The following is a 27,525-nucleotide window of genomic DNA, read 5'->3' as shown; positions in this document are numbered from 1 at the left end:
TATGAATATGATAGCTATCTTCTGTTGGTCACTACAAAGGTCACATAAAGAAGAACAGAAAAAACTCACTTCGTGATATAAGATAAGACCTAAATGTAGATATGTCCGGCCCCGCTGTCACCCGGCGGCCCCGGGATCAGTTTTTAATTGTAAATGATTAATATCTCTGGCCTGGGGACTGGGTGTTTGTGTCGTCCTTAACGTTCCTTTCCTCACATTCAACACTTTACACTTCCTCTATTCCAATTACACGCAGCTTCATATCAAATGGTGCAAGCAGGGGCAAAAGATCTCTATAGGTCGACACCCCGAGCAAATATTTTTTTTAAAGTGTAGATATAATTGTATTTCTTTTTTTAAGAACAGTGACATAAATTTCACTCGTAAATCAAATTGTTCCGAAGTATTAAGTTACATTTTACAGCACATGTGCCATACGGAATTCAAGATTAATTTACTGCACTTCCATGCATTTAGAAATATTAGCATGTGGGAGAGGAAAACCCAGCTCATATTTGGATTTAGTACAGTCGAATTTGACATATTCATACCTCTATACACAGGATTGTCGGAAACAACGTGAAGCGGGTATATGAGCGTTAGAGGGTTGGTCACCTTGATAAATACTGTCTACGCACTTTTTAGTGATAGATTTTTGTATTCGGTGAGGAATAAGAAGGGAGCGCTTCCGGTTCCGGTAAATACTGCCAACTGAATGGAAATTAAATCTGAATTGAATCGGTAATATGATCGATCGATATGAATTTTCTAAACCTTTATTATCTTAACGCCAACAACTGTGTCACACACACAATATATAATACTATATATTATTTCCCGCTGCGAAACGTGTTCCTAGCATGAATTCTATAGTTTGGCTTTGCTGTGTAAACAACAACAGCACGAGTACGTAAAGTGTACGCCAGATGTCGCACAGCGATGATAAGCGATTCTTAGTTTGTGTTTCATAGGTTGCCAATACGAATCTCCAAAGATAACCGAAGTCGACCGATTCAGCACTAGGCTGTAAATCTATCACTAAAAAGTGCGCAGATAGTACATATATATATATATATTTTAATAATCCGATATCTCGCGCCATTAGCCAACCACATCGGGCGAATTCAAATCGTGGTGTTGCCAAATCTGTTAGTAGCTTAGATCGGCTTGAAATTCATGGCAAGAAGTCAGTAATCAAATACCGTAGGTCTCAGGCAGTGTCACCGTAGCGTACTTACTAGAGCGCGATCCTGTCGGTTCGGAATTCACACCCCTCCATGGACAAGTATATTCCTTGTATTGGCGCTCTCAAGCCACGCGCAGATGTAGCAACACCACTTTGCAAAGCCCATTTGACGTCGCCTGTTGTCGACCCGAAATGGTACGAAATGTAAAGTAATTTAAAAGTAGAAAATGTATCCATTGACCAGAATTCAAAACGTGATGAGGAAGAATGAATGGATGAATATGAATTTAAAATACCAGTCGATGAAACTCACAATACTGAAAGTTTAAAAAATTCCAAAATCGATCCACTGAAATGAGATGAAATGGCGTATGGCTTTTAGTGCCGGGAGTGTCCGAGAACAAGTTCGGCTCGCCAGATGCAGGTCTTTTGATTTGACGCCCGTAGGTGACCTACGCGTCGTGATGAGGATGAATTGATGATGAGGACAACACAGACACCCAGCCCCCGTGTCAGCGAAATTAACCAATTATGGTTAAAATTCCCGACCCTACCGGGAATCGAACCTGGGACCCCGGTGGCCAAAGGCCAGCACGCTTACCATTTAGCCATGGATCGATACACTGACTAGAATTAATAAAGATGACGAACAATGATTATCAACTTAAAACAATGAATAGATCCTCAATCGATGATCCTTGCTGTCTAAAGGGGTCCAAAATCCAGGTCAACGGCCCCTCATAATGCTACTAATCTAGTAGAGGTTTTTGTTGTTGTTGTTTTTTGTTTTTTTTTTACAAGTTGCTTTACGTCGCACCGACCCAGATACGTCTTATGGCGACGATGGGACTGGAAAAGCCTAGAAGTGGGAAGGAAGCGGCCGCGGCCTTAATTAAGGTACAGCCCCAGCATTTGCCTGGTGTGAAAATGGGAAACAGCGGAAAACCATCTTCAGGGCTGCCAATAGTGGGGTTCTAACCCACTGTCTCCCGAATACTGGATACTGGCCGCATTTAAGCGACTGTAGCTATCGAGCTCGGTAATCTAGTAAAGTAGAACCATGATATTTGTCATGTTGCGGTACTAATTAAAAGTAGCGTACACTCATGGTGTTCCACACATTATACTACTACTCTTTTTTTTTCTAGCGGCTTTACGTCGCACCGACACAGATAGGTCTTATGGCGACCACAGGATAGGAAAAACCTAGGAGTTGGAAGGAAGCGGCCATGCCCGTAATTAAAGTACAGCCCCAGCATTTGCCTGGTGTGAAAATGGAAAAGCACGGAAAACCATCTTCAGGGCTGCCGACAGTGGGATTCAAACCCACTATCTCCCGGATGCAAGCTCACAGCCGCGCGCCCCTAACCGCACCACCAACTCGCCCGGTATGGAACTACTCACAAGTTATGTACGTCGCTCAGATAATACAGACTTATGGTGTTTCTCACATAATGGCACCACACATAGGCAACTGTGTTCCTCACATAGTTGGTACTAATCACAGGCAACGCAGACCCACAGTGAACCACCCTCTGCTGCTACTAATCACAAACCTATTGTGCATCTAACATAGTCGTACTACACGCAATTAAAGGCGATCCATGGTGTCCCCCGCATGATGGTACTGATCACAAGTAGCCTCATGGTTGTTAATCATCCCTTGGTCGCCCCTTTGTAGTCTCATCTTACGACAGGTAGGGAATACCGTGGGTGTATTCTTCGTCTGCGTCCCCCACCCACAGGGAGTAAAGCCCATTTGAAGTCGCCCGCGAAGCGATCCGATTGACTAACTTCAGCATCTGATAAAATAACAACGGCATAGGATATCGATCTATTCTTTTCAAATTACTTATCAGCATGACCAATCCTCTAACGGTTATATATCCAGGTCCAGTTGTTTCTGAGCACCCTGTATAAAAATAAAACTATGTCTTTCTTTCTTTCTTTCTTTCTTTCTTTCTTTCTTTCTTTCTTTCTTTCTTTCTTTCTTTCTTTCTTTCCTTTTCTGTCTCCCGTCTAAACCACTGATGACATTTGATAAAATTTTGCACGAACTTGCTGAGAAGGATCTGTCACGTGACTGATTTATTTCAAAATATAATGTTTGGCTTTTTGCGGATGATGTTATTCTGTACAGAGTAATAAGTAAGTTACGAGGTTGTAAGCAACTACAAAAAGACCTCGACAATGTTGTGAGTTGGACAGCAGGCAAAGGTATCATGATAAACAGTGTTAAAAGTCAGGTTGTGAGTTTCACAAATAGGAAAAGTCCTCTCAGTTTTAATTACTGCGTTGATGGGGTGAAAGAACCTTATGGGGATCAATGTAAGTACCTAGGTGTTAATATAAGCAAACATCTACACTGGGGAATGTAAATAAAGGGTACAGATCTCTGTACATAGTTATGAAGGTATTTAGGGGTTGTATTAAGGATGTAAAGGAGAGGCCATATACTGTAAGTATGGTTCGAGTGTATAGGACTTTCACCAGTGGTGGTGGTGATTATTGTTTTAAGAGGAAGTACAACTAGGCAACCATCCTCTATATAACACTAATCAGAGAGAAAAAATGGAAGGGGTCCCGTCACCTCGAAAAATGAAGGTATCGGCCAAAGGAAAACAAGGGTCACGAAGGGCATAAAAATTAAAGACTCCCTAGGCCTCCATACTTCTTTTTTGCTAGTAGCTTTACAACGCACCGACACAGATAGGTCTTATGGCGACGATGGGATAGGAAAGGCCTAGGAGTAGGAAGGAAGCGGCAGTGGCCTTAAGTACAGCCCCAGCATTTGCCTGGTGTGAAAATGGGAAACCACTGAAATCCCTCTTCAGGGCTGCCGACAGTGGAATTGGAACCCACTATCTCCCGGATGCAAGCTCACAGCCGAGCGCTCCTAACTGCACGGCCAACTCGCCCAGTGGCCTCCATACGTACTACCGTCGGGGTCTGAAAAGAACAAGAGTTGACCAAGGGAGGTCGGATAGGATAGTTGAAAATGAGGAGCCTGGCACAAGTGGAAGCAATGCCAGGACTCAGCTGAGTTCCCCGTGGACGCCAATCCACGCTCCAAAGCTCCGAGCCCCTGAGGCCCCTTTTAGTCTCCTCCTACGACAGGCAGGTGATACCGTGGGTGTTATTCTACCGCCCCCACCCACACGGGGACTTTCACCAGTATTGCTTGATTGCAGAACTGGAAAAAATCAAAGAAAAGCAGCTCGATTTGTTCTGGGTGATTTCCGATAAAAGAGTGGTGTTACAAAATGTTGCAAAGTTTGGGCTGGGAAGACTAGGGAGAAAGGAGACGAGTTACTCGACTAAGTAGTATGTTCTGAGCTGTCAGTGGAGATATGGCCTGGAATGACTTTAGTAGACGAATAAGTGTGAGTGGTGTCTTTAAAAGTAAGAAAGATCACAATATGAAGATAAAATTGGAATTCAAGGGGACAAATTGGGGCAAATATTCGTTTATAAGAAGAGGAGTTAGGGATTGGAATAACTTTCCAAGGGAGATGTTCAATGAAAGTGAAAATCCATAGTCTGTTTCCAGTCCTTCTACCGGGTCAGGAATGGAATGAATGAAGCCCACATCTAGCGGCGAGGATAGGAATTGTGCCGACTGCCGAAGCCTGTCGCACTCTTCTTGGGCAATGATTAATGAATGACAGAGAAAACCGGAGTACTCCGAGAAAATTCTGTCCTGCCTCCGCAATGTCCAGCACAAATTTCATATGGAGTGACCGGGATTTGAACCACGGAATCCAGCGGTGAGAGGCGGGCTCGCCGCAGCCTGAGCCACGGAGGCTCACGGATGTGTTCAATAAATGTCCAAATTCTTTGGAATTATTTAAGAAAAGGCTTTAAAAAGTAGTTAGTGAATCTGCGATCTGGGTGATTGCCCTAAATGCAGATCAGTGGTGAATGATGATTTTCACACCAGGCAAATGCTGGGGCTGTACCTTAATTAAGGCCACGGCCGCTTCCTTCCAACTCCTAGGCCTTTCCTATCGCATCGTCGCCATAAGACCTATCTGTGTCGGTGCAACGTAAAGCCCCTAACAACAACAAAACAAAAAAGAATGATGATTTGCAAAATTATTTGCGAAAAATCTCTTTTTACTTGTTTTCGGCGATGGAAGGATGGGTAAAGGCTAAGAGTAGGAAGGAAGAGGTCGTGGCCTTAATGGTTCACCATTTGCTTGGTGTAAAAATGGGAAATCACGAAGAACCATCCTCAGGGCTGCCGACAGTGGGGTTCGAACCCACTACTTCCTGCTAAACGAAGCAAACTTGTTCGGGGATGATGTTGCTGGTGGTGTTGTTTGGGTAATCACTCCATAGACTGGCTTGATGCAGCTTGATAACTACGTAACTACTCCATCGTACATCTACTCTAATCTACTACAACTAATACTTTCTTCAGCGTATCCCAGTTATTTCTGGGGTCGCTGGAGCCACCAAGTTTCATTTTGGTTTCGGCCGAGGGTTCAACACCAGATACCCTTCCTAACGCCAAGTGATTCTTGAGATGAAAATCTCCATCCGGAATCTGCCGGGATTCGAACTCAGCAGCTCAAGCACTGAGATAATCACGCCGTCCCATTCCTTCATTCACTCCAATTTGTTTGTCATGCCTTGATCTGATACCATTACCATGCTTACCGCCTACACTTACCTCAAAAACTGTCTTAAGATGTCTCCTACATTCTCTCTCTTCTTCTGATCAAATTCAGACAAACCGTTCTCTTCTCAATAATTCGATTCAGTATCTCTTCATTCGTGATTCAATCTATCCACGTAACCTTCAACATGCTTATGTAACACCGCTTTTCAAAAGCTTCTATTACCTCTATTTTTCTAATCTCGTTATTGACAATGGCTTACTTCCAAACAATGCCAAACTCTAGACGAAGTCTTCAAAAACATATTTCTAATTTCTATATCGATGTTCGAAGTGAGAGGGTTTATTTTTCTTAGGGCCGGTTGCATAAAAATCGCTAACTGTAGTTCAGTTTTGATCGAAGATCGGAAATGAACTTCGTTCTTTTCTCTGTGTGAGTTGTATAACACTAATCTGAGATCACTGAACCAAGTTCAGTTTTGATCTTAGGTCGACGAAACAGAGTTGACAACATCGCTAAACAAGAGAGATAATTGCGATTGTATCGAATCGAGTTGTATCGAACATGCGATTTAGATAGAAACGATCGACAATTCTCGACGCCATTCGACATTCATTTGTCTGAGATACGTAAACAAAGCCGCAAAATGGAGAAGAAAGATGAGTAACAAGAAGACGCGTACTGCAAATTTTAAGAAAGAGGAAAAAGATATGTCCTTCTTACTTCATCCTCCTCAGCAGACATCTTGATGAATTGAGGTTTTAGAGCTGCAATCTCTCTAGTGACTTTGTGTATAGTCCTACTTGCAGTTCCTTTATTTACATTGAATACATCTCCAATTACTATTTGGAAGCTTCCAGTTGCGTGAAATCTTTAGTGTGAGAAGGATCATGAACATTGGATTCAGTGCATGATTTCGTTTAGTTTGTGTCCTTAATTGTAGATGTAATCTTTGTTCTAGTTCAACTACACGTTTTCCTAATCGAAACCGTATTTTAAACTGTCGATCATTTAGTTCTAACAAGGGATTCCTTCTATGTTGAAACACGCGAGCAGCTCTTTGGAGTTCAAACTCTCCATTCTCGGATGAAACGTCAGAGTAATCTGAAATCTGAAAATAGCATAACCTATAGGCCCTAAGTATAAAACAGTGGAGAACAAACAACTTGTTAATAGTAGGATTATTGTTCAAATAATTACAATTAGCATTAGGCCTACTTATTTTACTTTAATCAACAGTAGGCCTATTTATTATTTTTCTTTGTTATTATGTCATAGACACTTAAACAGATTTATTTCTCACAAAAATAATGATTATATTCCTTCTGCTGAACTTAGTTCAACCAGGTTAATCTGAGAAAATTGACCAGTCAGATTTGATCTTCCATCAAGAAGACATGATCTTGGATTAATGTTTATACAACCAAAATTCTAAGTTCAGCTTGACTGGAGATCAGTTTTGGGTGGTTGAACTCAGATTAACTTTTATGCAACCGGCCCTTAAAGGCCTTCCACGCTTGTACAGACGTGCACATTAATGGTGTCCCGACAAAAACAATCAACACTGCCCCACTCCAGTACTGAAAAGAAGGGAAGAGAGTGAAGGGGTAGTGTCGAAGGCACAATGACTCACCTTCTCGCTTAACGCATTGCTGCATGGACTGAATGCAGACAGCCCGCTACAAGACTTTGTTGTGATCGAAACGGGCACAGTGACGAATGTATTGAAGTACAGCATTAGGTTACCTACTCGTCCGGCCCCGCGGTGTACGGGGCAACGCGTCCGACCGCCCCGAGTTCGATTCCCGGCCAGGTCAGGGGGTTTTAATTGTGAATGATTAATATCCCTGGCCTGGGGACTGCATGTTTGTGTCGTCTTCAACGTTCCTCACATTCAACACTCAACACTTCCGCAATTCCAATTACATGCAGGTTCATATATTGTGCAAGTAGGGGCAAAAGAACTCTATAGGTCGACGCCACGAACAAATAGCATTTTAACATAAACAATTAAAAAAGTAACCTACTCTGATAATTACAGTATTAAGAGGTAAAGGAGGTTTTTAACCGAAAAGTATTTTATACTACAGTAGTTAGGAATATTTTGTAGCTGCGTTATATCCGGTTTACCAATCCTTCCTCACCTCGTTCTTGCCATATTTCTATCCATTTCCAAACTGTTTTAAGACTGCATGGTATTGCTTCTGCTATTGCTTGGAGGACCATGTGAGCCTCCCACATGCCAATAATACGGCCTCGATTCACCTGCGATAGGATAAGAGCCATCTTATTACAATGTTACAGTATAACGCCGGAATACACACACTGTGTATTCAGCACTCCCTGTTCACTCCCTTCCCCTCCTTTTCAGTACTGGAGTGGGGCAGTGTTGATTGTTTATGTCGGGACACCATTAATGTGCGTGAGTGTACTAGTCTGCATTATACATCCTCCTTGCTTTTCCCTCCGTTAGTCCTTCTACCCAAGTAATAACATTCATCTACTTTAAGACTTCATTTCCTTAATCTAATATTTCTTGCATCGTTCGACTCCACTCCATTACTCTTATTTTAGTCCTATCACCAAATAAATTCCACCATGTGAGATGAAAAGTTTTTTTTTCTTTTTAAGGCAACAGAAGAGCCTTTGTACACTATGATGGTTATTAATGGAATTCGGCATTTATGTCTTGATGTAGGCGTTCTAGAGCACTCAGCGGCCAAGCACTATTCGGTTGGGTATTTGACCGATTCGAGCTATTGATTGAGACTACACCAGAATGTGTGAAGGTTACTGATAAAAAATGGCACATCAATAAAAGGTATGATCAGAAATCAGTAACACCACCAACTAACGGCCTGTTTACGACAGGTAGCCTATATTCTGTTACGATTAGAAAATAAAAGAAACCAACCAATAAGTTAATATTACTATACCAGTGTTAGTTGTTCATTCGTTCATTCTTAAAGGGCATATTCCGTATTACGGAGTATCACAGTGGGACAGGTGTCTTTGACCCTGATGACCTACGTAGAGTTTTCATCCTGGTGCGGAGAAAGTCTTCTGGCTTTCAAAAAATCGCCAAAACCCAAAATATGTCAGGGAAGCACCACTGGTTCCCAGAAATACCAGAATATGTTGAAGATCACTTTCGATTATTACTACAGTAGAACCTCATTAATCTGAACTAATCGAGGCTCTAAGTTGTCCGAATTAAACAAAATAACTTATGAAATGAGCCAACGTATATATTTAAACACTCTGTTCACTAAAATAACGTTTACAGTACAATATTTTAAATTTAAGAAATACAAAGGTTATTTAGTATAGATACAATATACAGGGTGAAGCGTAATCCGCGCACTCGGGCGTCGCAGCGCGACTCGTTACATGCCAGCAATAAAAAGATGTCTCTTAGAAATTTTCGTCTTGCGAGTATATCCGGTAGAAAACGGACGTTAAAGAGTAGCAATCTGGCAACACTGTAACCATATGTAGGGTAACTACCGCTGTCAACACGTTCTCGTCGTGTTGTACAGTTGGTGCAGTGGGTGGAGTTTTTGGTTGGCATGCAGGAGGTCGATGGTTCGATCCTGGGTTGAGGCGCATTTTTTATTTGCTAATTTCCATCTGACATTACCTATTGTAATACAGTAAGACACCGTTTCTGAGGTGACATGTATCCTACATTTATAACTTTTTGTAACGCTGAAACAACAAATACCTGGTTAGACTAATAAGAAATAGACAGCTGAAACAAACAGGTTTCACATCTAGTAGATGAAGTGGTGCGAATAAATTCACGCCCACGACGTGGAAAAGGCGCCTTTCAAAGCTGACCAATGAAAACGACTGTTCGTCCATTTCTAGGATCGTAGTATGTAAGTGCAAATGGTTTCTAGAGGACCCACTGGAATCGCTGTTGACTATTAAGGTGCCAGATACCATACCACCTGGACTACATTTACGAAATAAAAAACATACGCCTCAACCCAGGATCGACCACTCGACCTCCTGCATGCTAACCCAAAACTCTATCCACTGCACCAACTGTACTGTACCACTCCTGCTGACAGAGGTAATTACCCTACATGTAGTTACAGTGTTGCCAGATTGCTACTCTTCAACGTAGTTTTTCTGCCGGATATACTAGCAAGACGAAATTTTGTAAGATACATTTCTTTATTGCTGGCATGTGAGGAGTCGCGCTGCGACGCCCGAGTGCGCGAATTACGCTTCACCCTGTATAATGCAATACAGTATTAGGCCTTACAAAATGCAGAATAACTATTGCAGTACAGATTTAGAAGATGGCAATTAAGGCACACCTTCATTAACCACACTTCATTTTGACCGTTTACTGGTTTGAAGAAACAGCTGTTCTTTCGTTGTCCCCCTTTGATATTAATTTCTTTAATAATTAACTCACGCAGATGCCTCAAATGTTCACAATATGCATTCATGTTTTCATCGTTGTTTTCTCCAACGTATTTAATGACAATATTTAGATATTACACGTAACTAATCTCATGATTAGGCCCGTATTGAAATTTGCTATAAATGCTTACAATATAGTAATTATTTCAATCCATCTATTCAATACAAATTGGTTTTATGTTGCTAATTCATGATATTACAACATGAATTTGCAGGGACATGTTTCGCTTTATTTACAAGCATCTTCAGCCTACACAATTGTCTCAAGGTTAAGACCTGTCGTATTTGGATTGTTTTTACAAAATATTTTTCTTCAGTATATGTCCATGTGGTCCGCCTCTGTGGTGTAGTGGTTAGCGTGATTAGCTGCCACCCCCCGGAGGTCCGGGTTCGATTCCCGGCTCTGCCACGAAATTTGGAAAGTGGTACGAGGGCTGGAACGGGGTCCACTCAGCCTCTGGAGGTCAACTGAGTAGAGGCGGGTTCGATTCCCACCTCAGCCATCCTGGAAGTGGTTTTCCGTGGTTTCCCACTTCTCCTCCAGGCGAATGCCGGGATGGTACCTAACTTAAGGCCACGGCCGCTTCCTTCCCTCTTCCTTGCCTATCCATTCCAATCTTCCCATCCCCCTACTAGGCGCCTGTTCACTATAGCAGGTGAGGCCGCCTGGGCGAGGTACTGGTCATACTCCCCAGTTGTATCCCCCGACCAAGAATCTGAAGCTCCAGGACACTGCCCTTGAGGCGGTAGAGGTGGGATCCCTCGCTCAGTCCGAGGGAAAAGCCGAACCTGGAGGGTAAACAGATGATGATGATGATATGTCCATGTTTGGTAATAATGTACACATTAAAAGTATAACAATATGAATTACTATGTTGGATAGAAGTAACCCTTTAATTCTAAAATTCATTGACGTCCAAAACATAGTAACTACAATTTGTAGCAGTTATAATATTTAGATAGTCTTTAATTTCATTAAGTTTTGTCTTAGGGTTAATAATATCACCTGCTATATCCTGATCATACTCGTCCTCTGCGTAGTTTACAACATTGCGCCCGTAACTGAATTGAATTGAATTTATGTATTGTTCTTAAACGGCTGTCCGGATTAATGAGATTCTACTGTATTACTGTTACCATCTACGTTCTTGCTTCCCACAGTATGAAGCGAGCTGCCCTCTATTCCTCAGCGAGCGGTCTGCAGAGGAAGGATGCTGCCGAAGTGTTGGAGGAGTATATGGCCAGAATCAACTGGTCTAATGGGGACACTGTTCTGGATGTTGGTTGTGGTTCAGGAGACGTAACCGCTTCCTTGTTGTTACCTGGTCTACCTCACACTTGTCAGCGAGTACTGGGAGTGGATGTGTCGCACGACATGGTCCAATACGCAGCCTGCACCCATCAGTACCCAAGACTACATTTCATACAGGTAAATGCTACTTCTTGACTCCTCCTTCGTGGAGTTTCTTTTGCACACAGCAAAATATTATTGAATTTGGCGTATTAACGCACATGAAACATCTACATGATGATTACTGGGTAATTAAGTCGAATAGAATGCTAGACAGAATAGAAATGGGGGTCTGTTTTAATAAAGGTATTTAGAATGAAGAAATGAAAGGATGTAAAGGAGAGGGCATATAAGTCTCTGGTAAGACCCCAATTAGAGTATGGTTCCAGTGTATGGGACCCTCACCAGGATTACTTGATTCAAGAACTGGAAAAATCCAAAGAAAAGCAACTCAATTTGTTCTAGGTGATTTCCGACAAAAGAATAGCATTACGAAAATGTTGCAAAGTGTTGGCTGGGAAGGATTGGGAGAAGGACGACGAGCTGCTCGACTAACTGATGTTTTCCGAGCTGTCAGTGGAGAGATGGCGTGGAATGACATCAGTAGACGAATGTCCGGCTCCATGGCTAAATGGTTAGCGTGCTGGCCTTTGGTCACAGGGGGCCCGAGTTCGATTCCAGGCAGGGTTGGGAATTTTAACCTTAATTGGTTAATTTCGGTGGCACGGGGGCTGGGTGTATGTATCGTCTTCATCATCATTTCATCCTCATCACGACTCGCAGGTCGCCTATAGGCGACAAATCAAAAGACCTGCATCTGGCGAGCCGAACTTGTCCTCGGACACTCCCGGCACTAAATGCCATACGCCGTTTCATGTCAGTAGACGAATAAGATTCAGTGGTGTTTTAAAAAGTAGGAAAGATCGCAATATGAAGATAAAGTTGGAATTCAAGAGAACAAGTTGGAACATATATTCGTTAATAGGAAGGCGAGTTAGGGATTGGAATAATTTACCAAGGGAGATGTTCAATAAATTTGCAATAATTTAAGAAAAAATAGGAAAACAACGGATAGGGAATCTGCCACCAGGGCGACTGCCCTAAACGCAGATCAGTAGTATCTAAGTATCTAGAATACTAGATACTACTGATCAGTAGAATCAAGTATCCTCTTCCCCACTGAACGGTCGAGTAGAAACAGTTGCATAAATGACAGGAGATATAATTGGTCGAACTGTACAAATATCGTAGCAAGAGATGGTGATTGAAACTGAGTAAGATAGTAACTATTAATTTGAAAGAGATTGAGAATCAGAATGTAATACCAAAAGAACATTATTAGAATTTTGCGAAATTATCCAAATATTCTCAATAAAGAAAGACTTACGAATAGTGAAGTAAGAGAATGATGTGGTGATTAATGGGTATGAATAAGAATAAGGATCAAAGAGAGAGGAACATGACAAGAATCGTTGCTTGATAGGTAATAAGAGTCTCACTAACTACCTTTATGGTTTACGGAGACGCCGACGTGCCGGAATTTAGTCCCGCAACAGTTCTTTCACGTGGTAGTAAATCTACCGATACGAGGCTGACGTAACTGAGCACATTCAAATACCACCGGATATCCAGACAGGTGGATGTATTAAAAAATAGACTGAACTAAATAATAGAGATGGTGATTATTGTTTACGAGGAAGTACAATTAGATGATCACCCTCTTAAAACAGAAAAAACCAAGAGAACCGATCTTTCGAAAAATTATGGTTTCGGCAAATGAAAGGGAAAGGCCACGAAGAATCTGAGAACGGAAGACTCCGTCAGCCTCAGAAGCCCTCCGGGGCGGAAAAGTGACGGAATGTGGGGATATTGGCACAGATAAGTGAATAATGTTTCTCTCTTAGTAGGTACCTGTTGGCAACCTCTACAGCTCACAAGATTAGAGTTCCTAGGAAAAAGCCTTTTGTTGTCTGTAATATTCGTGAATTTTAATAACGAAAAATACTTACCCAGACTTGGTTCCTGGTGGCCTAATCAGTGCCTCCAGTTAGGCGAACGGGTCAGAAATGTCACGCGGCAATAAAAGAGAATACACAAGCTACTGAAGAATCAAGTATCCTCTTCCCCACAGAACGGTCGAGTAGAAAGAGTTGCATAAATGACAGGAGATATAATTGGTCGAACTGTACAAATATCGTAGCAAAACTGTCGTACAAGCAAAAGGTTTCTTTATACTAGCTTTTATTCCGTCTTGTTACTGCATGAAATCCTTACCACAGTGACCGAACACTGTCATCCTCAGCAGTAGGCTGCAGAGTAGCTTTCTGTTCCTCTTCTGACGAACAACATGTGAGCTGCTTATCCACATGGTTACCATAGCCAATTTTGCCCAACCCTTTGAACGCCAGTCGTTCTTGTGGATTTCGCTACATAAATTGCCAAGCTTTTCTTTTACTTGAACATGCACTCTTGAGAAATGTATGGTATATTTTTGTTTCAATCTGAAAGTTATTTTACACTTAAATGTATGGAATATGCTTGAAGTACCTTTTCAGCACAGAAAGAATGCATTGTGTATATTTTTGCTCGTCCATGATGTTGGTCGTTGACTGAGGGTCGGAACTAGAAATAATAATAATAATAATAATAATAATAATAATAATAATAATAATAATAATAATAATAATAATAATAATAATAATTTACGGTATCGGAGACGTCAAGTTTCTGGAATTCCATTCCCATAGGAGTTTTTACGTACCGGTAAATCTACCGTCACGAGGCATGCGTATTTGAGCCCCTTCAAATACCATCGACCTGAACTGGGATCGAACCTATCAACTTGAGCTCAGAAGACCAGCGCTCAACCGTCTGAGCTTCTCAGCCCGACAAATAAATTATCACATGCATTAATTAAAAAACCCATGGCACTACAACCCTGATGGCCCTTGGTCCACCAAGCGACTGCTGCTCAGCCCGAAGGCCTGCACATTACAATGTGTCGTGTGGTCAGCACGACGAATCTTCACTACCGTTATTCTTGGTTTCCCAGACCGGGATTGCTGTCTCACCGTCAGATAGCTCCTCAACTGTAATAACGTAGAATGTATAACGTAGGACCACGAACTAGCCCTCAGATTAAGGTAAACATCCCTGACCTGACCGGGAACCGAACCCGGAGCCTACGGGACCGAGGCAGGCATGCAGGGTCGTCTATATATTACATGTAATTAAAAATATAACAAAATAATTTCATGAAAACAAAATATTACAATAAAGACGAAAGACAATGTTAAATGATAACAAAATACAGAGGACTGAAAACCAATCATGAAAAGATCAAACGAAAATTTGAAAATTAAAGATCACGTGAATCGTGTAACATAATTACAACCAATCGCATAGGAAATTCACACAAAATCGTCAAAACAAATTAAAAAGTCCCAGTACAAGAAAATAAAATAAATAAATAAATAAATAAATAAATAAATAGCCTTGTCCTGCAAAGCAGGGACAATGCTCAGATTAACTCATCAACACAGCCACAGAGTAATTTCCGTGAGATTTACAAAATATACTTAGAATGTTTCTTTACCAATAACGAAACATAATGATTACAACGAAATCACATATTCATTTTTCATCAAATAACTCATTATTACATCCTCATATTGCTGACTAGTGGACACCATCGCCCGTCATTGATAGTGCTCTACTTGTCTAATTTCATGGTCTACAAAACAGCCCGTAGGCCTACAGGATACAGATACAACACATTCTGAGAGTTTTGTTAAGGAAACCAGTGATACGATTATATTTATTTAGTATTTAAGAGTTAACTTAGAACATGTCCGAGTATCCACTGCTTTAACATGGATACATATTTTCTCCAGAATTTTAGTACATTACTTCCAAATATGAAGCTTTATAAATATTCTATTTCAATACCGATTTATCCTCATATCAACAATAAAAATTTATATTAGATTTTCATTTCTGCCCCACAGGGTGATATCGCAATGGAGCATTTGAAAAGGTCGGAACTCTGGCGGGAAGCAGGACCAGGATTCCACAAAATCTTCTCCTTCTTCTGTCTACACTGGATACAAGAGCAAAGGTGAGTTCCTGTGAGCTTTCACGGTCCAAGTGAAAACTCCAAGTTCACTACTTTTCTTTGTATTCAAAGGCAAGGTTTCCCTCCTTCAGCTTGCTCAGAATTTAATGGCTTTATGAGAGAGTAGTAGGGGTTCAGCAAGCGTGGAAATTAAGATTGCAATAGAAAATAAAATAAAATAAAATTATGTTTTTCTTGACTTGGATTTCCTTCCATAAAAACTTCCTCAGATGTGTTAGTATATTTTCACGTTAATTTTACAAGATGTTTTTTAAACATATATCTAAATGTCCAAACTCAAAAAATATGTCCCGCAAAGAGCATTCGAACTAAGAACAAACCACATCCAAATGACATCCATCTGCCAAGTTCAATGTACGGAAAATGTGGGCTTCTCTGTCCTGGCCTAGGATGCGAGTCAAGCTTATTATTGAGCGAGTGCCTATCGCGTGTGAATTGTTTGCTGCTCTGTGTATTAGTCAGTATTTGTGTTTACTACTACACAATGTGCGTTTCTTTATAATTCAGTCAGTCCATCCACGAAAATAGAACTCAGGATAATTAGAGCAGGTGAAGCAGTATCTGATCCTGTAATAATAATAATAATAATAATAATAATAATAATAATAATAATAATAATAATAATCGCATGGCCTCAGTTACCGTGTGCAGACATTTCAATTTGACGCCATCTGGCTGTCTGCTCGTCAATTACGACGTTCTGTTTTACTCTATGCCCACTAGATGACAGACTGAGTAAACGAAACTCTCTTGGGCGTCTATGGCTGAGATTTTAATGAATTTTGTCGGGTAAACATCAAATGTGTCACCAGAGATTTTTACATGCCGACAACGTACGACATGGAGTGTCGAATGAACTCTTTTCCGCCCTTCAAAAATCCGGCTACCTCTGCCGGGTTCGAGCCCGCTATCTTGGGATTTGGAGGCCGACACTCTACCACTGATCCACAGAGTCAACTTGATCCTGTAATGATTTAAGAGAGAGGTTTCGCAAGTCAGGATCATTGCACATATGTGTTTTCTGGAATTACAGATAAGGCTATTTTGAATGATGTTTCATTGTATAGAGTGATAAATAAGTTACAGATTTTTATTTTTATTTTTTTACAATGTGTTACGCTGCACCGACACAGGTACGTCTTATGGCGACATTGGGATAGGAAATAAAGCGACCGTGGTCTTAATTAAGTAACAGCCTCAGCATTGCCTGGTGTGAAAATGGTAAACCACGGAAAATCATCTTCAGGGCGAGGTTCGACCCACTGTCTCCCGAATGCAAGCTGATAACTACGTGACCCAAACCACACGGTCACTCCCTCCGGTTTGGTAAAGTCAAGTTTCGGATAATCACTTCGCCTTTTTACTCAACATTAGTGGCGAGAGCAGGATCAGGTGTGATGATTGTCCTTCGACTAAATTCACATCTTATTCTTTTGTTTATTCATTCAGTATTTTCACGAGAGAAGGCACTCAACGAATCACTTTCAGGGGATCAATTTTTACCACTGCAAAGCAAAGTCATCTCCTTACAGGTCATGAAGGCCCTTGGAGATGTGGAAGGTAAGGACTTTCACTATCCGTAACCTCGGCACTTGATGGGGTAGAATGGTTAGCTCTACGCCCGGCCACCTGGTACTCATTTTTGGTGTAGGCTGAGTGAGCCTCAGGGCCATGTGCACCACCGTAAGTGGAAATCTCGTTTTTAAATTTTCGACTTCCTGGGGGGGAATCGAACCCACGTCCTTTCGTCTTTACAGCCTCGGCCAGACAGACCCTACTTTTGCCACTGAGAATCAGCCAATAATCTATGATTCTGACGATACATCTATCAGTAAGAAGGCTTAACTACTAATATATTCTGTTGTATTGGTCCACCTTGTCAATTCTCACAAGTATAAACTCACATCAACATAATTATATGCGGTGCATGTTTCGGAAACACTGCCATTCACTTCATCAGCCATAAATCTGTGGCTTGGTTCTAAAAGGGCCAATGTCATTTTTTATCGAAATTGAGATATTAACTGGTACAAACGCGTTTTATCCTGGCTTGCAACATTTTAAAAGGGCCAATGTCTCTGTTAAGTACTAAACGAACAGTTAACGTTTAATTAAATAAGCCCTTGCCAATGATGTTAGATTACCAATAAAGATTAGAGACCTGGCGATTTTTAAAGAATCATCATCATCATCATCATCATCGTCTGTTTACCCTCCAGGGTCGGCTTTTCCCTCGGATACAGCGAGGGATCCCACCTCTACCGCCTCAAGGGCAGTGTCCTGGAGCTTCAGACACTTGGTCGGGGATACAACTGGGGAGAATGACCAGTACCTCGCCCAGGCGGCCTCACCTGCTATGCTGAATTGCCGGGGGATGGGGAAGATTGGAAGGGATAGACAAGGAAGAGGGAAGGAAGCGGCCGTGGCCTTAAGTTAGGTACCATCCCGGCATTTGCCTGGAGGAGAAGTGGGAAACCACGGAAAACCACTTCCAGGATGGCTGAGGTGGGAATCGAACCCACCTCTACTCAGTTGACCTCCCTAGGTTGAGTGGACCTCGTTCCAGCCCTCGTACCACTTTTCAAATTTCGTGGCAGAGCCGGGAATGGAACCCGGACCTCCGGGGGTGGCAGCTAATCACGCTAACCACTACACCACAGAGGCGGACGATTTTTAAAGAATACTATAGAAAAAAATTAGCGTTTAATAAGTGCCTTCCACAAAGAAAGTATGAAGTTATTTAAAGTTAGTTGCTGAAAAAAATAATTGGAAAATTATAAGCAAAATTTCAAATGCGCATAGCTCAAAAACAGGTTTTTTGACATTGGCCCTTTTAGAACCAAGCCACAGAAATATAAAATTCACTTAGCACGTCAAAAACTCTTCACCATAAAATTATTGCTTCTACTTAACCCTAGCAATACCAAACTATTTTCAAACCGCAACCTACCAACGGGGGGAGGGGGGGCTAGGAAGAGGGGTATTTTTTGACCACCAAACTGAATACGTTTTGTGTGATTTGTATTAACCTTCAATAAATATATCTTATATATTTTGAACCTCAAAGGACAATAGGAGAACTTAATTAACAACAGTTGTAAACAAAATCATACCATTTTTCTATATCCTGGAAAAAGAAGTTCAGACAATAAATTATTCATCTCACTCATCATGTATCACACTCTTCACTCCCTTCAGCACACTTGGAACATGCGATTGACTTTGACTTTGTCGAATTTTTCCCTTCTGAAATGACATTCCTTGGTGCAAAGTTGGCAACGCCGTCTTCCACAGTTAGCTTTCTTGGCCTTCGCTGTCTGATTTAACTTACAGTCTAACATCTCTTGAATGGCCAAAATTACTGACTTCCGCAATCACCCTCAGTATTTTGAGCGCGCTCAATGCAGTTTTTGACGAGTTGAACAGCCAGTTCTCGTAAATAGAGTCTTCACTTATGAGGATCTTTTTCTTTCACTTCGGAAAACTCAGCAAATCTAGTGTGAAAACATACCATGTCGTAATGTGTGTAAAAAATTTATTTTAGCAATCTTCAAGTGCCCTCCTTTGTGGAATATTTCCGCACCATCTTACCGACGGTGTCCACTCCTCCCTTTTTGTTTTATTGTAATACACACATGAGCAACCAACAGCCGGCCCCGTAGTGTAGGGGTAGCGTGCCTGCCTCTTACCCGGAGGCCCCCTGGTTCGATTCCCGGCCAGGTCAAGGATTTTTACCTGGACCTGAGGGCTGGTTCGAGGTCCACTCAGCCTACGTGATTACAATTGAGGAGCTATCTGACGGTGAGATAGCGGCCCCAGTCTAGAAAGTCAAGAATAACGGCCGAGAGGATTCGTCGTGCTGACCACACGACACCTCGCAATCTGCAGGCCTTCGGGCTGAGCACCGGTTGATTGGTAGGCCAAGGCCCTTCAAGGGCTGTAGTGCCATGGGGTTTGGTTTGGGTTTTTTGAGCTACTAACAGAGGGGGGTAGAAAACCCAATACCGCTGGGATCAGGAAAGAACAAGAATTGAACAAGGGAGGTCGGATAGGATAGAAGAAAGGGAGAAGCTGACACAAGTAAGTGGAAGCAGTACCGAGACTCGGCTAAAGGCCCCGTGGTCACACACACACACACACACACACACAGAGCCAAGTTAACAGACCCTGGGGCCCCCTTTAGTTGCCTCTTACGACAGGCAGGGGATACTGTGAGTATTATTCTACCACCCCCACCCACAGAGGTTACCATGACTAAACCGTAAACAACTGAAGTTAAAACAAAAGCAAAGTCACCTCCGTACAGGCAATGAAGGCCCTTGGAGGAGTGGAAGGTAAAGGCTTCCACCATTGTTAACCTCGGCACGTGATGGTGTAAAGTGGTTAGCTCTACGCCCGACTGCCTTTGCCCCCAGAAATTAACCTGGTACTCAATTTTGGTGTAGGCTGAGTGAACTTCAGGGCCATATGCACCTCCGGAAGTGGAAATCTCGTTTCTTAAATTTTACGACTTCCTGACGGGGATTCAAACCCACGTCGTTCCGGGCCGCCTTTACCGCGTCGGCCAGGCAGCCCCTAAACAACTGAAGTGGTGGGTACAAAATATCCCCCGTTGCTAATGCTAGAATGAAAATAAACTAAAAACAAAGGTTGGAGTTAATAAGCTTTACATTCATGCATGTCCTAAAACAATCGTCAACAATATTCCAAATAAGTCCGTTTGTGCACACCAATGGACGGTGTTCTTTTCACTGTCTTCGCATTGAATGACAGGTGAGAAAGAGAACTTGATTCCCGGGTTCAGTGTACTGAGAATGATAACAATTGTTTATAAAAAAGCTAGAATTCTTAACATTTTATAAAATTTCAATCATAACTGCGCTCCCTTGAATACTCTCAGCCCTCCCTCAGCACCACTGATCTAAACCAGCTAATGGCTTTACAAAGAAACATTTTGGTTATATCTATGATTTTTGTAATTGAATATTATTAATGTTGAAAACATTACTTAGCAGACAAAGTAGCGGTCCCCATACCACGAAAAACATAAACTATACTGCTAATAACAAGAGTTGGTGTATGACATTTCTTAGAGGGAGATCCGTTTACTGCCTGCCGAGGCGGGATAAAGGGAGTGGCTGTGTGGTTGCCATGGAAACGAGGGTGGGGCGACTGTGGTTGCCATGGAGATAAAACTTCAGGGCAGCTCGTCTTGCTGGGAGTTGCCAAACCTGTCACTGTCACTGATAAGAACCTGATTGTTTGTATAAGAGTGATCGCAAATGGGACGACACCACCTGGCCAGGTAGTCCACAGCAGATCACAGCGGTCAAAATGAAGGAGGGAACAAGTGAGCCGGAAGCGAGCATGTAGAAAAGAATGCTGGAATGTGGCAACATCGTGAAATGGCACGTGCACCGCTCCTCCCTCCAACCTTACCTGTCAGACGCCAACTTTAGTTAAGTCTAGTATAAACAATTTCCTCAATTGTGCCGAACGTTAAAGGGCCAAAGGGCCCGTAAATGTTTCAAATTGTGAGTTCTGTAGAGCTCTGAAAAAAAAAATTTCGAAAATCACTTCCGGCCTAAATGCAGTTCCGGAAAAGCCGCCTAAAATCGCGTGTTTCTTTACTCGTTTTTTAAATTCAAATCGTAGCTACATTACTTACATAATTCTTTCTGTAATGATGTCCTTGGTTCAATGCCCTCAGGATCTTTTTTTTTAGAAATTTCTACACCGAATGTAGTTATAAGGGCTTAAGTGAATCCCTGCATTGGCTCACATTAGCGCTCGTAGTGGTAGAAAAAGGCAAACTGCTAATCTAATCACGGCCGACTGGACCCCTCGCTGCGCTCCACCGGATAACGATGATTAAGAAAAGGACTGTAATGTTTAGGAATAAATAAATTTACCTAAAATTTGTAGCTCATATCCTAGGATGTTTTCAACAATGAGTTGCTTGCCTGAACTGTGGGTTTTTTCATCTACTAAACATGTAACTACAGTTCCATCTCATTTCTCCCTTACAGACGAGCTCTGCGGAATATCCACGCGTTATTACGGAAACATGGGGAAGCTTTACTGGTTTTCCTAGCGAGCTGCCCCATATACACGATGTATGAAGCCCTCGCCAAGAAGCCTGAATGGAAGGAATACATGCAGGTCAGTAATCTATATATATAATTGGATGTTGGTATGTTTGAAGCTAATAGACTCAAAAACTACTGGACCGATTTCGTTGAAATTTTCACAGTTTGTTCTTATTACATCTGACAGGGATTATGAAGGGGTTTTAACGAAATCTGATTGGTAGTTCGGCACTAAGGGGTGAAAAATTAAATATGGGAAGATAAGCAAACCGCAAGACAAGTTCGATCAGCGAGATGCCTACCCAACAGTATGTGAAGATTATGATATGTTCCTTAAAACTTATTTCTGTTTTTATCAAATAGTGTGGGGGCAAGATACCCCTCCCAGCCCAAGGGGATAGGATGAAATCTAAAAGTAATCGAAAACGATCGATATTAGTGTCGTATATGCTGAGGTAAATAAATGTACACAGGCAGGACAACGTCTGTCGGGTTTTGCTAGTAATTATATATATGTCTGTTAAGCTACCATGTCATTAAGTTACTTTGTTCTAACATTTTACAGTGCGTAAGAACATGGTAAAGAGGGTTTTTATGTATATACAGGCCACTATTCCTGTACACATGCTCCCTTACGAAACAAGCCCCACGTATCCACAGCCCTCAGCCCTGTGCGCGACACCTCTCACCCGGAACGCCAACTCTTTGACAAATAAATTAATGAAATCCATCAGCAACTCCAATCGAAAGAAGGCTTGAAACTCCTGACGTATTTCATCACGCGAACGTTCTTTAGCCTCTACTACACAGAGGTTATCAACGTCTACTTATGTCATTGCACGCCATCTCTCCACTGACAGCTCGGAACATGCCGCTTAGCCGAGCAGCTCGTCTCCTTACTCCCAAGTCTTCCCAGCCTAAAATGTGTTGAATTTTCGTAACACTACTCTTTGGTCGGAAATCACCCAGAACAAATCGGGCTGCTTTTCTTTGGATTTTTTCCAGTTCCCGACTCAAGTGATCCTGGTGAAAGTCCTATACACTGGAACCATGCTCTAATTGTGATCTTACGAGTGACTTACATGCCCTCTCCTGTACATTCTTGATGATCATAATGATGCTTGTTGTTTAAAGTCGTCTAACATCTAGGTCATCGGCCCTTAATGGTACGAAATGTTATGACTAATTTAAAGTCCAAAATCCTCCACTGAACAGAATTCAAAACATGAGGACGAATAATGAATGGATGGATATGAATTTAAAACAATCAGTGGATCCGACCCGCAGTGCCTCACATTCACAGAAACTGACGTAAAACAATAGTATTACTGACCAAGGGACTGCTTCTAAAGCACAATACTGAATCGATGGTGCTTATAGTCTAAAGGGGTCTAAAATCCAAGTCATCGGCCCCTCATAATGGTACTTATCGCTAGGAAAGTAGAACAATGGTATTTGTCATGGTGCGGTACTAATCAAAAGCAGAGTTGACTCGAGGTATTCCACACAGAATGGTACTACTCACAGGTAATGAAATGCGCACTTGTAATACAGACCTATTGGACTTTTGGACCCCTGTACACCACCTGGGACGCGCCACGTGGGAGTATCACCTCTCCCCCTGCTACGCCAGCGTAGTAGCTTCGTGGCTGCACATTCTTACTACAACACCTTGTACCCCCCTAATCTTATGAAGAGATCTGTAACCTTTATTTACAAAGTGCAATTCTGTTTATATGATTATCCCAATGAAGATCTTTCTTTCTATGAACACCTAGGTACTTACAGTGATCCTCGTAAGGAACTTTCACCCCATCAACACAGTAATTAAAACTGAGGGGATTTTCCCTCTTGGTGAAACTTACAACCTGACATTTCACCACCGTACCATTGTTTTCTGTCCATTTCACAACAATGTCGTCATCTTGCAATCGCTCATAACCCGTGAATTATTTAGGCTACTACACACTGCAGTATAATATTATCCGGAAAAAGCCTAATTTCTCATTGCATTTCTTTTTCCATCGCTTATGTATGAATACAGGATCTAATATTGTAGGTACAACTTACGCAAAGAACTTCGGGAGACTTATCCAATATTCCAGAAAAACTTGATTCGTCTGTTCAAGTTTTGCTTTCCGTACATTTCGCCTTCTTCTTCTTTTCTTGGCCTTTTCCTAATTTTCTGAGGTCGGTTCTTTGTATTGATTTAACCTAGTTTTACAGCTGGAAGCCTTTTTTGACGGCAATCCTATGTGGTAGGAAGTATCTACCGTTACATATTTCTGTGGTGGTTTGTAATGTGATGTAAATGAAGATGTGTATTCATACACACAGGAACACCCAGTCCCCGAGCTAGAGGAATTAACCAGACAAAGTTTAAATCCCCTACCCGGCCGGGAATCGAACCCGGAGCCCTTCGAACCAGTACGATGACCATTCAGCTAGTAAATAAACAGTCATTTTCACGTAAAACAACATAATATACCATATTTATATGTATATTCTGTAAGTTCTTCAGAGTTATTATATAATATCTGTAATTATTACCGTGAATCTCATCCTCGTTAGTAGTGTTAGGAAGTTGAGGAGAAATCATTTTTTCTCTCGAGATTGCGAAGACAAGGCCCAACATAATATATGTTCATTCCGAGTCATTGTAAGCCAGAAAATAGTGGGTTTTATCTGTCCTTTTTCGCCCTTTTTAGGCGTTTCTTGCCTTATTGGTCCTTTTCTAGCTTTTTTGAGGTCTCAACGGGTATTTTTGCAATTTCCCCTTTTTACTACATATTTACTGTTCATTCTTAATTAGAATCATCGTTAGTTAATCCACCACCTCTTGAACATCTTTTCTGTAACGTTGCCATTGATGCTTTCACGGCCCCTACTTATAGATACGATACTGTATAGGCTTTTGAGCTTACGCCGTGTCAAGATATATTTTTTTTTTTTGCTAGGGGCTTTACGTCGCACCGACACAGATAGGTCTTATGGCGACGATGGGATAGGCAAGGCCTAGGAGTTGGAAGGAAGCGGCCGTGGCCTTAATTAAGGTACAGCCCCAGCATTTGCCTGGTGTGAAAATGGGGAAACCACGGAAAACCATCTTCAGGGCTGCCGATAGTGGGATTCGAACCTACTATCTCCCGGATGCAAGCTCACAGCCGCGCGCCTCTACGCGCACGGCCAACTCGCCCGGTGTGTCAAGAAAATAAGGTCATAGTCTTTTCGTTTCGCAGAGAGCTGTGCTCTGTGTATCAGAAGAAAAATCTCGACTGTCCACGAGAAAGGCTTCTAATATGTTCTCTTACAGTCCTCTGCGAAACGTAAAGAATATCACCTTATTTTCTTGACACGGCATACGCCCAAAAGCCTATACAATATATTTTCTCTACTAAATACATGTATTTGAACCATAATCTGAAAAAAGATATAAAATTAAATGAAACAAAAATGAAACTAGTGGTTAAAACCCCACGGGTATCAAATTATGTGCAAGATAAGTGAAATACTGAAAGTAGAAAATTTTTAAGTGAGTTTACTTGAAGAGGAAGATCTCACTTGATTCAAGCATGAACCCTTAACATCCGTTGATGTGGAGGGAAGTTTCTCGATGTTTCGCAACGTACCGTGTGAAAACCGACGATCGTTTACACGAACCTGAAGATGACTATTGTGACATAATGCAAAGCCAACTGAGCTAGGGTTTGCGAATTCCAATGTCTGTAACCCTCGTGTGGTTGAGCCAAATATGATTCCAGTTATACTAATTTCACATTCTTTCTCCAGAATGTCTATTGCGGGTTCTCTAAATATATTGTAGGTGGGAAAAAGTATTTATTTATTTATTTATTTATTTATTTATTTATTTATTTATTTATTTATTTATTTACTGATGTCTTTATTTGTGGCGAAGTTAGGGCTCTTGGCCCTCTCTTACACTTAACCACATTATGCGGCTTAATACTGAATACAAACTTAATATTCAAACTTAACACAGTGTATATAACATAATAATAATATAACTTAATATAGACTAAAAATAAAAGATTACATCCTAAGTCTAAAATTAGAAAAATAAATTCAATATTAACTACTCTAAATTGAATTAATTCATATAATATAACAGTAATTTATGTAAACTTTTGGGAACTATTTACTCCAGACATTCATTCACACATTCACACATAACTAATTCTAAATTCGCAAGTACTTTTTTTAACAAACACAGAATTCCTTCTTTAAATTATGTTAAATTACTGTCTGAAAGAAGTATTTCCACTCATATTTTAGCACTGCATATTTTAAAGCCCCAGAATTGTGTATTTTTAAACATTATATTCCTTCATTAAATGTGCAATTAAAACTAAAAATGTGAATGAATTTGGTTCGCATTTTAAGTCCTTTTTGCCAGTTTTTAGGTCCCTTTTTGGTATAGATGGCTGCAAAATAACGTAGCACTTACTTTGTCACAGTTACATGCCTGTCAATGTTACCGAGGACAAAAATAGCAGGTTACCGAGTAACGACAACAGAAAAAAGTGCTAGTGGAAGTGGGAACTGTCACTAGTAGCAGCTTACAGACACAGAACGTGACCTTCCGAGTTCAGATAGTACGCATTTCTTACAAGTGAGAGAGCTTTCGTAGGAGATTGCTTTAAATCAAATATACAGTACTATAGTGTATAATATACTCTATATGTATTTGCTTAAGTTGCTGCTGTCATCTGGTAACTAAAGTGTAAACTGTTGTGACATATTCAACTGCTTCGGGGTAATCGTTGACTCAGACATCGCGCAGCGCTACCTACATTATAATATTGTTGTAAGTTTCAACCGTATAATTTTTCTTGTACCATTTTTTTTTTCTAGTTGCTTTACGTCGCACCGACACAGATAGGTCTTATAGCGACGATGGGACAGGGAAGGGCTAGGAGTGGGAAGGAAGCGGCCGTGGCCTTAATTAAGGTACACCCCAGCATTTGCCTGGTGTGAAAATGGGAAACCATGGAAAACCATTTTCAGGGCTGCCGACAGTGGGGTTCGAACCTACTATCTCCCGAATACTGGATACTGGCCGCACTTAAGCGACTGCAGCTATCGAGCTCGGTCATAAATAAATTAGTATGCTAACTATCCATATTTATATTAGAGATAACATAACATTACTTCATTTTATTTAATCGATCCTCTTGTACCGGTTTAAGTCGAGGTTTGGCAGACAGATCATCATGTTTTCTTGTATTCTATCCTTGATCGGGGCACTGTCAAACTCACTCCTCTAGATTTCAGAAAAGACGGTTGTCTTCTCATTTCATCCGCTGTCTTTTTGTCAGACTCCTACGGGATCGGGTATGAGGTGAGATGAATCTGTCGTGGCGGGTTTTTATGACCGGATGCCCTTCCTGACGTCAACCTCATCAGAGGAGTTAATTAGATTAAATGAATGACGTGATATATGATAGTAGGAAGAGGGTCAAACCCGGTGCCGGCACATAGCCTACTCCTGTCGGATAGCACCAAGAGGTCTGCTCAAGGCTTAACGTCCCCATCCGACGGACGAATCACCATCAACAGCGTCATATGCCCTCACTCCATATGAGCACTGCGGAGAGGTTTGGAATTTAATCCAGGCTTTTGGTACGCAATCTAGTGATTAGAAATTGTATACCACCACATCCCCTACCCTGCCGGCTAACGTTCTGATGGTGAATTTTTTTTTCGACCATGGGTCTCGAACCAGCTAACCTCGGTGTCAGACCGTT

The 27,525-nt window shown here is 41.5% G+C and overlaps 1 protein-coding gene across 2 annotated transcripts in view; it reads left to right on the top strand.

Annotated features, from left to right (window-relative positions):
• jhamt (juvenile hormone acid methyltransferase) overlaps positions 1-27,525 on the top strand; it is a 79,965-nt gene that overhangs the window by 20,188 nt on the left and 32,252 nt on the right. For both annotated transcript variants that reach the window (XM_067154140.2, XM_067154141.2), the window contains exons 2-4: positions 11,407-11,674; positions 15,544-15,653; positions 21,701-21,833. In XM_067154140.2, the coding sequence (XP_067010241.2) occupies positions 11,408-11,674; positions 15,544-15,653; positions 21,701-21,833 (510 nt within the window). In that variant the 5' untranslated portion in view covers position 11,407. The remainder of the gene's footprint in view (positions 1-11,406; positions 11,675-15,543; positions 15,654-21,700; positions 21,834-27,525) is intronic.

The sequence above is a fragment of the Anabrus simplex genome, chromosome 9 (assembly GCF_040414725.1).
Source record: "Anabrus simplex isolate iqAnaSimp1 chromosome 9, ASM4041472v1, whole genome shotgun sequence".
NCBI lineage: Eukaryota > Metazoa > Arthropoda > Insecta > Orthoptera > Tettigoniidae > Anabrus > Anabrus simplex.
This window is presented reverse-complemented; position numbering and strand designations above follow the sequence as displayed.